Here is a 14154-nt window from a genome sequence, read left to right as displayed (position 1 = left end):
CACTATTTTACCCCTTCACCTCTCTTCCTGGTATTTACCTGAAGTGTAGATCTAAGGATAAATTTTCTTGCCAATGTCAAGAAAATCAATTGGCAAACCCACACCCAAGTTTTTAAAGATGGAACTAGGAGGAAGGTAGTGAGTAACCTGGCACACAGATCCCATCCTCTGAGCTGTGGGAGATACGATATAATTCCTCTGGCAAACAAACACATATTTACATACTTCAAACCAAGTGCCACCAATATTCCAAACTCTCTAGTTCTTGGTATTGTCTAGGTTTTATATTCCAATATAAATTAACATAAGGAAGGGTAAGTGAGGCTTTCACAGAGTTCGAGCAATTACTGATAGGATATTGCTTCCTTTTAATGGGTTGTGTATACAAGCAGCTTCCATTAAGCTAAAATGTTTGAGCTTCACATACAAGAAAGTCTTTAACAATTTGGAGGCTGTTTCAACAAGAAATGCTGAGCTTTACATCAGAGGAACAAATGGCTTCGAGAACACAAATCTACTTCTTCTTTCAATAAGGAAGTGACCAGTGTCTATCGAAGTCATACTTCCTGTAATAAACTGAAACACCTAGCTTAAAAACCCCAAACAAACAGTATCTTAATGAACAAAGTCTTCATGAAGCAGAGACTGTGACATATTCGTAACTGGAAAAAGGACTTTGTCCGAAACATTTCCTAATTTCTCTTACATCTGTTAGCAGGATTATTATTGTGTGCATTAGTATCTCCCTTCTAATTGCTTAATTACTCTTCCACAATACTCTTCTTTTGTACCAGTAAGGAAGTTCAAAGGTTAGAAGACAGACAGCTGTTTCCCAGTGAGTCAGATATTTAACTGGAATGCACATCACATCCCAGCACTGCAACATCTTCTAATAATGCATTTGGTTGGAAAAGAAAATTAAGTCTTAAATGCACTTTAGCACTTCACTACACTTATTCACAATGTATAATTAGACAATAATAAGAGAAAATGTGGCAGTGTGGAGGTGTGAGAGAAGTAAAATAGGTTGTGCGAGCCTTTAGATATGTGGGGGAAGAAAAGATTTGTCTGTGTGATAGATTTAACAAAAAGAGAAAAAAAAAAAAGGTACAGTGTAGGCTTCAATACACACCACGCATTGCGATCTTCTTTCACAACTCACATTCAGATAAAAATGGCCTGTGGAGATAAATCTCCCTGCAAGTCTTTTTAATAACAAGAGCATGAGCAAACAGCCGCACACATGCTTAACTAACCTGCACTGAAAGACCAGAAGTGTTTGTGTAATTTAACACTACTCCCCTAAATTTAATATTATCTACTAACAATAGTCATACTGTTCATTATCAGTTATAATACTGAAAACTGAGTTATTTAGGCAACATACAGGCTAATGGTTTTTTAAAACAAATCTTTCGTACATCTTTCAATTCTCTGTAGAGTTATGAGTTAGCCTCATTTCAGACAATTTATGCATACAGCTAATGAAAATGTATATGGCCCCAATACCCTTGAAGAATGATGCATTTCAGGGCCCCTTTGCAAAAAGCAAATGCAAGGCCTGAACAGACACTGATGCTTTAGGGTGTATCACCGGTTCTAAAGAAAGAGAAATTACTTTGCTGATTACCATTAATTTACACATTTGATCCTAAAAAGCTAAACTAAGAAATCATAGCTGAGCACTGTAAGCCATCAGTTATTTAACAGACTGAAAACTATAAGAAATTGAAAGGAATGAAATTGACACCAGTAAGAAGTAACATACTGAAAGAATGCAAGGACACAACAAGCCAGAGACAAATAAAAATGACAGAATGAAAAAGGAAAGACAGAAGACAACACAAGACAAAGGGTAGGGGCAGTGTAGTAGAAAAGGAAACAGGGGCAGACACAACAGCCGATCGCTTGATTCTGACTCAAAGTCTTCAAGTTCAAGCACATTTGTTCCATCTTACACCCCATCTGCCCACACGACCGCATCTTATAATACATTCTTGCCAGATATAACAAGGGCTGGCAACCACAGGCTAACTTAAAGACATTCAAACAATAATCTTGGGAATGTCTTGTGATTTCTGACATTTGCTGGTATAAATTCAGCTCATAAACAACATTAAAACAGAGCACTGACAATCACAAAGCAAGTGAAACCATATATTTCAATATATGTTGCTGTGCTATTGAAGCTTTAGAGGTAGGGCTGTGTTTAATATGTGTACTGTGTACGGGCTCTACTGTAGATGTTTTCTGTCATAACAGATACTTATTGATGGTAAGTTCATTACATCATATTATTGTCTATTTGTCGGTAAGTTATCTAGCATCCAGTTGTCCAAATGAACAATATAAACAAGGTCAACCACTCCCAATAAAAAATGAGTTTACAGTGGTCCCTCGCTATAACGCGGTTCACCTTTCACAACCTCTCTGTTTCACTGACTTCTTTTGGTGCAATTTTCCGTTTTTTGGGTTTTTTTGACAGTGCATTATGTTCTGCATCCTGATTGGCTGTAGACCATTGTCAATAAAACTCCTACCGTGTCTCCTATACAGTACAGAATGCATTCAGCTTGTCAAACTTGCATAAATCTTCGATCGCTAGCAGTGTGACTCTGAAGTGCTGTACTGTATGTTTGTAAGTTTTCTCCCCAACAAACACAACAATGTTGACGAAACATTTTACAATACTGGTTTGATAAGTGCTATACAAATAAACCCTCATTATTATCATCACTGACTTAAAAAATATTATTACTAACTTTAAAAAAAATGAAAAAGTCTTAGACAGGATTTGCATGCATGGTGTGGAGGAAATTTACACCCTAGTGTGCAGTCTCAGACATGGTTTAGCAATTCCTGCACAATGTGGTTTGAAGTCTAGTTTCACTACTAAGTTCTTGTTCATGTCTTACAGACTATAGCCTCACTGTTTTCTGTTTGTCTTCTAGCTACTTTCTTTATTGGTGGCTCAATAATAAAGAGGTTTATACATTCACCTGACATGTGAGAAGACACAAATACCTAAACCAAGAGTCACCTGCTGTGGTGTTATCTTGTGAATAAAGGAGGAGTAAAAAAAAAAGAAGCTAGCTAGCCACTTTCTGTGTCAAAATACATTTAAAGAAAAAGAAAAAAAGTAAATGAAAAAACAAAAAAAAACTGGAAGATGGGAAATGTAAGCCAATTTGTTTTCATTACATGCTCAGAACACAGTAGCTAAGCAGTTCTCCCTAGTGAGTGTAAACGAGTGGAGCTGGCATAGCAAGCCAAGAGGGCAATCTGTTAGGTCATTCTGTTGCTGCTGTAGGGCACTGGGGATCTGTGAAGACTTGTTCCTGTTTATAACAGCACGGGCACCAACAAGCAAGCAAGCAGATTGAACAAGGAGAGATAGCAAGTACACACATCATCATCGCCTCACATACACAAAGAGAGCAGACAAGATTGAAGCAGATAAAAACAGAGTGTAGAGGGACATATCTGTAGTAGGCTAAGCTTTAAAGGCTCAAGTTACACGGCACAGTAGACTCACCACATGCTTGACCCTAGGCCTAATATACATGCAAGAGTAAGCAAGCAACCACCGTTTTATCCTCCTGAGCAAAAAGAGATCAACTGTGGAATGAACTGTATACAAGCTGCCTTTGATAAAAGGCAAGGTATGTCTGTATGTCCTAAGTACACACTTAAAAAAAACCATTTAACCATGCCAAATTATGTGTGAAATCCTTAAATAAAAAAATAAAAATAAAAAAAAAGGTGGGGGGGGGGGGGGGGGGGGGGTGTATGATACTCTCTATATATCCTGGTGTGACAAAGGCACCCAAGACCCATTGTTTGGTACTGACACACTGAAACACAATGACCAGGAAGTGGGAGCTTTGTCTAAATAAATCAAGATTTTCAGGTGGTTTTGACCACTGTGAGTAAAGCAATGCAATATTTGAGTAAAAGGATCGGTGTATTGTCTGCATTTACATTACTCGTTTTTACCAGCTGTAGACAGTAGTAACTAAACATACCATAGCACCTTTTTATATTCCAGTATGTCTGAAAAGCACTGCCGATTAAACATTTTCATTTCAAAGTAGGAGCGTTTCAGAGTAGAAAGAGGAACATATAATGACACATGTATATTTTTGCTAGTAGGCCTCAGTATGGCTATGCTACTCTGTACAGAAATACTTGTCTTGCAACCACAACTCAGAGCTAAAGCCAAACGATGACAGATGGTTGTTCAGTTTTAACAAAAAAAAAAAAAAAAAATTTGAGAAAACCCATGCCACTTGCCCACAGCACTGTCCCAAATGAATGATCTAAATAATCATTTTGAGAAATTAGATCACTCCCATCCAGCACGGCAAAATTATTCAGAAAATGGAGCTGTGAGGAAATTGTGAGGTGAAACGGTGGGCAGCTAACCACAATGAAATACTTAATTACAGGGAGCAGAAGTAAGGAGGATGTTTTGCTTGTGAATGAATAAGGAATATAGATGCAGTTGTAAGCAACATGTTCATGGGTGTTTTGGTTGAACGAGGTAATCTGCTATCATCTGCTCTAAAACAAAATATTTAAGCCCACTCACTCACCAATGTTTCAAGACCACTTGTTTTATACCCTCACTCATTCTAAAATGCACGTTTGCAATTATGCTGTGAGCACTCTAACAGTGGATGATAAATAAGGTCTGGATAAGGTAAATGGTTGGAAGTGACGAGTAGCAGTGCTTAGTATAACTGCTGATATTTAATTGATGGTGACCTGACTAAACAGGCAAACAACTAAACAACTAAACCATGTTGAGACATAAAATGATAAAAATTTCTCCTCCTTTATAAAATTGTGTAAACACTAAAAAGATGATTAGTGTGAATTAAAAATTCAAACTTTTCAATTTTACTGTGTTCCCACCTGATTGATTGTTTTGTGCTGTGACGAGGTCTCGGGGATGTTGAGTGAGTGACTCCTAGCGACGGGCGCTCCTGTTGATGCCCGCCTATGTTGTGACCGACCTGTGTGAGAAACTCTGCCTTCCAGTTTGGGGCTGCTGCTACTGTTACTACTGTTGCCTTTAGTCTCAAGCACTGCATCCCAGGGATCGCCCGCAGAAGCTCCTGACACAGTCTGTGAACTATCTACCGATTCCAGAGGTGCTTCCTCATTCTCAGACTTTCGCTTTGTAAGTGGGTCCAGATCCAGCCATTCAAAACGGCTGATGGAAGAAGATTCCATAACTGCCGGTTGTTGTGGTGGTGGGTTTGGTGCCAAAGAGGCTATACCTGCTTGAGAGGAATTAACATCAGTGCTGGCCAATCTACCATTCTTCAAGTATTCTGAGGTGCTAGCAATCTTGTCAAACAACTTAGCCATCTCTGGGTCTACAGTTGGCTGTGGGAAGACCATGGCAGCAGCAGGCTGGATGGGAGTGAAAGCCATGGTCGGCAAGGCCATGAAAGGTGTCATGGCTGGAGTGAATCCATTTTGAAATGTTCCTGGTTTGGGAAATGGAGCTGATGGGAACATTGGTGTGGGCTGAAGGGTGGGAGTGGACACACCAGAGCTAGATGGATTGGACAGAGCAGGTGTCCACTGGCTGCTCTGGAAAGGAGATGAGCTACAAGCATGGCCTCCAGGATAGGAGGCACTGAGGTTAAACCCCAGAAGTGACGAGGGGCGGGACACTTTGGAGCTGTTAGCTCCAAAGTTTTCATCAAGTAGGAGCTTTTCGAGTTCCTCATTGGTCAGTTTTTCAACATCAATATCCCTGAACGTATCCTGTTCTGCCTGTTTCTTGGTCTCTGGGAAAACAATGAGGTCCTTGTCCGGTCTATTAGTATAAGTTGAAGGCTGAGGAACAGTAGTGGTAGATTTAGATGGTTTTGGCTTAGAGGAAGACGAGGATGCTGCTCCAGAGGAAGATGAGGAGGCTGTAGCTGTAAGAGTGTGTTTCTTCTCCCTTTGCAATTTTGCTAAAGCCTCTTCTTCCATACGAAGGGCTTCCTCTTTACCCACAACCCCCTTTGGCTGGGGGACATCCAGCTTGAACCCATTACCACTTGATATCTGGGCCATTCTGTCAAGTGGAAGGTGCCATGAATATGATGGCTTTTAAGTCAGCGTGGCCCAAAGGGTTGAGGAACAAGGTTTTAAACACCTAAAAGAAAAAAGAGAGAGAAAAGCTATTTATGACAACAGGATGAGGTCAAACAGAATCAAAGCAAGGAAGAAGGAATTGAAATATTAACCTATAAAATTATTGAATAATTCTACCCATTAAGCTACAGATATCCAGGGGCCACAAGTAGTTGCATAGAATGGAGACTGTGTGCCCACCATGCTTTTTTTGTATTGATCAACTCCTAGTTTCACATACGCAGAGCCAATAATTACTTATGTGTGTTTTGAAGCTAGGGGCATCAATTAGGTCACATAACTAGCCTGGGCTACATCATAGGCCTGTCACACTGACAATGAACCTGATTCACTCACTCATAGCCAGAAATGATATTTTTATACACTTCTATGTGGTGTACATTACAAATATTTGTAAATGATCATAATCAAAAATCTAAACAATATTTGCATTTTACTTTTTTTCCCCAAATCCAAACTATTTATGGCTAACCTTCCACAACAGGAAACGACCAAGAGTATCCCACGTCTATAATATGTGAAAAACATTGCTGCAAAGAGTGCTTTGTGATTCCAAAATGACACAGCGCCTACTCAAAGCAACCATTCATCGAACGATCACAGCCCTGGGGTTGAGTGAGTTCCTTCTCTCCCCAGGCGTCACCAACCTCTCCTGAGCTTCCCCTCCCATTGTGGTGGAGAAGGCTGGCTGTGCTGGAGCTCAGTCTAGCCTAACACTATTGTGCAGCTGAGGAATTTGGCATGCTAAACAGCCCAATGGCTCTCTCTCTATCTCTCTCTCTCTCGCTTCCTCTGGCTCTGTCTGAATCTGTTAGCATTATGTTAGCACCATGGCCCAAGACTGTCTTATTCAGCTGTGCAAACCCCAGCACGCAGTGACAATGTGGCTGCAGTCACTGAGCAAATGACTTAGATAGGTTGGTGCCAACTTTACCAAGAAAACAGCTCGGAGACATTAAATGCATGAAAAGTGTCACAATCCTTTGGTCCATGCTGCCATTGATGTCATAACTCCCTGCAGACATGCCAGACGATTTAGATATAACTGATTTTGCACTGAATGTAGAATGCAGCTTAGTGTTTGTTTATGTAGTCATAAATCAAAAAGGTCTGAGCATGTTAACTGCTAGCACACTGGGCGCTGATCACTAAATAGTAGCTACTTCCTGATTCTGAATGTAAACACTAGCTTAATCTGAGAAAGCATGTTCAAAAATACTATTCTGGTTTACTTAACTGTTTTGCACTGCAGACTGAGCCGATGAACCAACATAGGGAAAAGACTAAGGAAAATAAAGAATAGATTAACCTAATTTCTTTTTACTAGAATGATCCAACACTACACTGATGCTACACTATAAGAATTATAACAACGACTGCATTCAGGAGATGCTGAATTAAGATAGGAATGTGCGTTATCATTAAACATACAAGGGGAAAAAAGATTCTAGAGAAGAAGCCAAGAAAGAAAAAAAACAACTAGAGCCAAGTCAAGCACTGCAAATTGTGCCATCTCTCTGTGGCAACTGATGGCAGATACCAGGATGTGCTTAACCTTAATTCAACATCTGAGCATTACTTCACTACTGCTAAATTATTCAGAAGAGAATCAGTCTGCTGAGTCACATCCAGTAAAAATTATTGCTTAAGTGAAAAGGTTTATGGACAAAAAAAAATCCACAGTTCTTCTTCTGGAAATGGTGATTTCAGAAAGCCTCAATCATGATTTTAAATGTCCTCCTTAATTTTAATTTACCTTTTAAGAAGCTTTACCTGTCACTATTATGTGCATTTATATTGTTTATTAGCTTGTTTTCATGGAATTAGATTTACATACTGAGATATACACATTTATCAGTTTTTAAAAAAGTTTTATTGTTTTGAGCAACATTTGGCTGCACAACATAGCACGATGAGGTTGAACTCACACTTTGACTTCAGCCCTAATGAGTGACAGGCAGTCTACACATCCAGTAACTAAGAAAAAGTGCAGAAGTAAGCAACACATTGTGGAGCTGTTCAAAGTTCAAGTTGTTTTTAAATAGTAAAATAAGTAACAAGTTTTTATTTTCTGTTTTCGGTACTAGTCACTTTGTTGCCAAGGCAGGAATCCAAGCCTGTAAACTAAAACAAAAGCTGACAGGATTATGCTGTATAACCCGGTGTTAAACTTCTAACTAGTTCTATTCTATGCCATCTCTATGCTTTGGGTGCAAATAATGTACTTTGCACATCATACCATGTATTTTAAAGCTTAAGTTACTTACTATTTTGCAGACTTAAAAATATAAAAAGCCAACCATTTTGATCTCATTATATAATATTATAAGAAGTATATACATTAATATATACTTTTTAATATAATTATTGATTTAATATTGGGTACTTTGAGTATATTTTCATAGTTAAACTTTCTATTAGGATTTATACATTGTATATTAAACGATTTATTTTATAGCACCTATTTAAAAATTCTGGAAGCGCCCCTGCTCCACAAGCAGTTCATATTCAGTTTGAATTGATGATATGTTCAAAGAAGGTACGACCCTCAATTGATAATCGTCTTATAAGACCAGAGTGCTGAGTAGTTTTTCTGATACTATTAAGATCGTGTTGTCGTAATCCCCCGGCTCATCTTTTTGGGAATAACTTCAAGGAAGACACAGTTTGGTCCCATACCCTGTGTTTGTAGCTCAGATCTGTTGTTAGAAGCTTAGCTCTGTGGCCAGCCAAGAAATGTAGTATTACGTAACACTTAGAAAAAGATTGTAAATACGACGCGTTTGATAAAGCATGATCTGTACGTTAACAGAACAATATCGAGCAATTTCTGGCGTTAACAAACACACATATATTATTTACAGATTATTTTGACAGCTAGCTAACACGTCTGCTGATGCTCACCTGACACCAACATGATGTGTACTGTCAATAAATCACGAACATTTAGTATTTTCCCATTGTACACATCTTAAAATAAAAGCCAGCTTGTGATAAACAAACGAGAACAGTGACTTTTAACCAATAATAACAAACTTCTCTTGCAAACATCCGGTTAGCTCGGTTTAACTCCACTCCTTGATACTTTTAATGGCTGTTTTATTAGTTGTTTTTTTTAACTATAACTTTTGCCTGTGCTGGATGCTAAGTTAGCCGCTAAACCTGCTAAATGCGCGAACACAACAACCAAAAAGAACGGAACTGAGAGTAAACATAAAACACATTTGAATTTAACCATACAAGGACAACTTACAGGACTGTTCCGTGGGAGACAATGATTTAATATTTTAAAAGTAACCGGGCAACTGCTCTGGTCCTGCCAAGCACCCACAGTAACGAAGAAATGCTGATTTCCTCAAACGGGAAACGGTCGAACGCGACTCAGACACAACCGATGACTGCAGGCAACCACAAGATCAAACTTTTACAGGCAGACATGGGCTGTAAAAAGCTTTATTCCTCACCTTTTAGCGGTGCGGCGTTTGGAGCCATTTTTCCTGCAGCTGCATTTTTCCATCCACTTGCACAGAGGGAACGTCAGTTCCTGTTGAGGTCGTTGGTGGACTTTTGGTTGGACACAGTTGGGTAGCTTTTCTGCCTGGCTGGGTCTCGTTTTCATTTTGTGACAACAGCTCCACTGTGTGGACTAAAGTGGTCGGTGTCGAAAAGTTTTCATATTTCTATTATTTATAGAAATTCTATCATTTCTGAGGGGTGCTTTGGGGGTCTTTTAAATGAACTGGAACGTGTGAGACCAAGAACAAGGCAGGGAGGGCACAGTAAATGAGAATAATTGACCAGAAACAAAAAGAGTTTAGAAAAGTAATAAAGAAAACATTGTGTACAATTTTCCAGATGTCAAAACTATCTTGTGGTAATAGTGACCTTTAGGAAATAATAACAGTTGTCTTGCAAACTAACTCAGTACTGGCCAGTAACTGTTTATAAAGGTTTTTCACATTTGCACAGTTATGCTCCAGACCATAATAAAAACATAGTACTTGAAATCTGGTTCTGATTAAGAATGACATTTATTTTGCATTAAAAAGCTGTTTTTCAAAGTTAAACAAGTATTCAGATACTTTAATTAAGTAAAGTTTTGGAATTTGTAAAGTTCCTAAGTAAAAAATACATTATGCAGAATCATATACATTATGTTATTGGATCATAACTATTATATATATAACTTTTCTACCCATATGGAAAAGAAATAGTAAAAACATATATGATTTACTCATGAAAGTGGCCACTTTCATGAGTAAATCATATATAAATCATATAAGGCTTACATGATTTACTCATGAAAGTGGCCACTTTCTCATTACTTTCATATTTTTTTTTTAGTAGGTATACAAAACATACAAGTTTCATTATATAATTTTTCAAGGGATCTTATATGTGTTTTCACTCTTGTATGCTTTTCATACAAGTTTCATACAAGACAGATAAAAACTTTATAAGATTTATATATATCTTTTCCATATGGGTACTCTGCTTGAGCCTTCAAAGTGCTTTATAAAACCTGCCTTAATCATACAAGCACCTATTTTCTACACCAAAGTGCTTACTACCCAAGATTCATACTTTAATGAAGACATCTGCTGGGAGCAACTTGGCGTTCAGTATCCTGCCCAAAGATACTTAGGTATGCTGACTGGAGCAGCCAGCCTTCCGATAACTACATGACCTACTGTACCTTCTGGCCCCAATACTTTAGCAATGCACTTTAAGAAAGTTATATTCTGTGGTGCATGAACACTTGAGATTTTTTTTAGTTCAGTTCATAACAGCTGTTTTAAGATTAAGGTCTTATTGTATAAGAGAGACAACAATCAGATAATCTATGAGCAAGTGCTTGGCAAAGGTGGAGAGAAAGAACTACCATTTGACAGGAAAAGAGTGCCACGAGAACCAGACTAGTAGCTCCTTAGGAAATGAGGGAAATGAAGAGCCAAAAGAGGAGCATAGCAGGAACACAAACAACAAACAGAGCAAAACACAAGCTTTGAAAAAGTTTGTTGTTGCTGATTTCTGTTAATTCACATCCTGGCCTGTTGGCCTATTGTTACCCAACAAATTGTTTTTAAAGACATTTTTAATACCTTTTTATGTGTAATTCAATGCAATTCTTATTTAATACAGTAAAAGTCAAGTAAATAAAGCACACATTTAATGAATTCATGTTGTGTTCTTATTGTTTCAATGCATGGGATGGCTGAAGCTCAGGAGATAAAGCAGGTTCTCCACTATTCAGAAGGTTGGGGGTTTGATTCCTGGTTGCTCCAGTCTGCATCTATCAGAGTATAAATGTATGCGAATGTTAGATAGAAAGCACTTAAGCATAGAAAAAAGAGAATGTTAATGTGGAGTATATATGAATGTGTATATACTCCCTGACTAATGTTTGTTTAATACCCCTTAGCGAGTTTCACTTTTATGAGGTGCTTTTGGTAGCTATCAACAAGCTTCTGGCATAATTCTGGCTGGATATCTGAGCACTCTTCTTGGCAGATAATAGTGGCATTCCCCATCTAGCACTGAGAAATGAACTTCAGTGATTTATCATCATAACACATTCGTTTTACTAACCACCTTGGCCAGTGTGTTTTATGTAGAGAAGATCAACAGTTTAAACATTTTATTGCTTCTTTTCCTAAAGGAGTGGTTTGAATAAATGTTTATTTGGTAACTTTTGGTACATTTGCCTTTCTGTAAAAGTAACCATAGGCCACTGACATAAGTACACGTTATTCAGATATGTCACCATCACTTTGCAAAGGTCTGGAAGAAAACCCAACTATCACCCATAAATGAATAGAAATTAGTAAGGATTTTCAGGTTTCAACCCTGGAACCACCAAGTGTTAAGCCTGCCATGAACTGGAAACTGCTGGAAGACCAGCATCACTGTCCAAACAGCATCACTGATCCATCTTCAATATCCATGAAGATGGATTACCCTCCTAATCGGATGCTGACCAAAAAAGAAGCCCCTGCTCCAAAATCAACACCTACTTTTAAAATGAAAATTTTAGCTGGCCACATGAACACCCCAAATGCTTTCTCAAGAAAAGTTTTATGTTCAAATAAGACAAAGCATGAGCTATTTGGCTATGATGACAAGAAATATGTTTAGAGGAGCACAAGTGAAGATTCTAGCCTAAAAGACTGTACCAGTTGTCAGGCATGGTGGGGGAAGCATCATGCTACGGGTCTTAATTGGTTGTAGTGGTACTGGTACATTGCACAAAGTGGTGGAATAATGAAAGAGGAGAACTACCTCCAAATTCTTCATCTTCACCTCAGATCAACAGCTAGATAGTTGGACATGTAAACATTGATATAGTAGGCTAACATTAACCATTTGAAATAGTCTTCCCAAAGCCTAAAATTCAACCTGTTGAAAAATTGAGGACATGGATCCATGCCAGGAAACCAACCAATTTAAATGAACTGCCAATTTTGCCAGAAGGTTGTTGATGGGTACCAAAAGTGCCTGGTCGAGCTGTAGCTAGCTAACAGCCAAATATTAGTGAGGGTGTATGTATACTTTTCACCCTGCGAGGATTAAAGAAAATGCTAAATAAATTCAGACTTGATTAATGCATAAAATGCATTTAATTTTTACAAGATACATTTGAATATTAAATGGAGAATCGTGTTTTGGTTTACTTTACTGTTCCAGTAAGTCATTTCTTACTGTGAACTACAATTCACTCTTTACTCAAATTATTATTATCTACTCTTACTACTTTTTATTAGTAAAAGTAGCAGTAGTAGTAGAAGTACTTCAGCTGCTCCTCTTAAGGATCATCATTCAACAGATCATTTACTTTCAACTCACCTTGTCCATAGCATCCTCCTCTGTAACACTGACCCACTGCATGTCCTCCTTCACTACATCCGTGAACCTTCTGTGTGGTCTTTCCACTTCTCCTTGCTTGGCAGATCCATATTCAGTATCCCTTCCCACTATGTCCACTAACCCTCCTCTGCACCTGTCCAAACCATGACTGATTGATTTTGTCTTCAAACTGCTCAAGCTAATCTGTGCCTCTGATGTACTCATTTCTAATCTTGGCCTTTCTTAACATTTTCTGCTCTTCTACTTTCAGCTTGTCTTCCTTTCTTTTTGCTAGTGGCACCATCTCCAAATCATACATCATAGCAGGTGCCACTACCATCTTATTAACTTTCAGTTTCCCTCTTGTATTTCCCTCTTTAGACTATTATTTAGACTTGTCCACCTTCACTGCCTCTTTTGTTGCAGCTTCACTTTTCCATCTGTCTCTCTTTAATTTACACAGGTATATCTAGCTTTTACTGACTTTCATGTCTCATCTCTCCAGTACATACATTCATGTCTCCAGACTCTCTTTCACTTGCTCCTTACTATCACTAGAGATCACAATGTCGTCTGCACACATGATCGTCTGTGGTAACTCTTGCCTGACCTCATCTGACAGCCTGTCCATTACAATCACAAACAAGAAGTAGTTCTGAGCAGATGCAACCCCACCCCCACCTTGAACCCATCTGTCACTCCTACCTCACACCTCCCCTCTGTGCTGCTGTCCTCATGTATGCCCTGCACCACCCTCACCACTTCTTTGCTACTGCTGACTTCCTCATGCAGTACCACAGTTCCTCTCCTGGCACCTATGCTTCCCCTGCATCCACAAAGAAACAGTAAAACTCCTTCTGACCTTCCCTAGACTTCTTTATCAACACTCTCAGAGCAAACAACTGTGGTCTCTTTCTTGGTTTGAAGCCGGCTGCTCTTTGATCATCACCTTTCTTCTCAACCTAGCTTCAACAACTGTTCCCCATAGCTTCATGGCTCCGCAGCTCTACCACTCTGTAGTTACTACAGCTCTGCGCATCACCCTTGTTCTTGAAAACTGTTACCAGTATACTTATTCTCCATTCCTCAAGCATCCTCTCCGACTCTAAGATTATTTTAAACTGCTCTCTCTCCCCAAAGCCTTGACCCTTC

General features: G+C 38.7%; 1 protein-coding gene across 3 annotated transcripts in view; it reads right to left on the bottom strand.

The window, feature by feature from the left end:
- pik3c2a (phosphatidylinositol-4-phosphate 3-kinase, catalytic subunit type 2 alpha) overlaps window positions 1–9772 on the bottom strand; it is a 43119-nt gene extending 33347 nt beyond the window's left edge. The window contains exons 1-2 of one of the 3 annotated variants that reach the window (XM_086299447.1): window positions 9624–9772; window positions 4918–6160 (exon numbers count right to left, since the gene is read on the bottom strand). In XM_086299447.1, the coding sequence (XP_086155573.1) occupies window positions 4918–6078 (1161 nt within the window). In that variant the 5' untranslated portion in view covers window positions 6079–6160; window positions 9624–9772. Of the gene's footprint in view, window positions 1–4917; window positions 6161–9063; window positions 9166–9412; window positions 9529–9623 lie in introns of those variants that run through there. The other 2 variants (XM_086299448.1, XM_086299449.1) reach the window with 2 other exon arrangements.
- Between the last annotated feature and the right edge of the window lie 4382 nt (window positions 9773–14154).

The sequence above is a fragment of the Aulonocara sp. 'chitande type north' Nkhata Bay genome, linkage group LG7, assembly GCF_057382095.1.
Source record: "Aulonocara sp. 'chitande type north' Nkhata Bay isolate Kocher_YH1m ecotype deep benthic linkage group LG7, A_spYH_male_GT1.1, whole genome shotgun sequence".
Taxonomy (NCBI): domain Eukaryota; kingdom Metazoa; phylum Chordata; class Actinopteri; order Cichliformes; family Cichlidae; genus Aulonocara; species Aulonocara sp. 'chitande type north' Nkhata Bay.
Note: the sequence above shows the minus strand (reverse complement) of the source record. Positions and strands in the feature narration are given on the sequence as shown.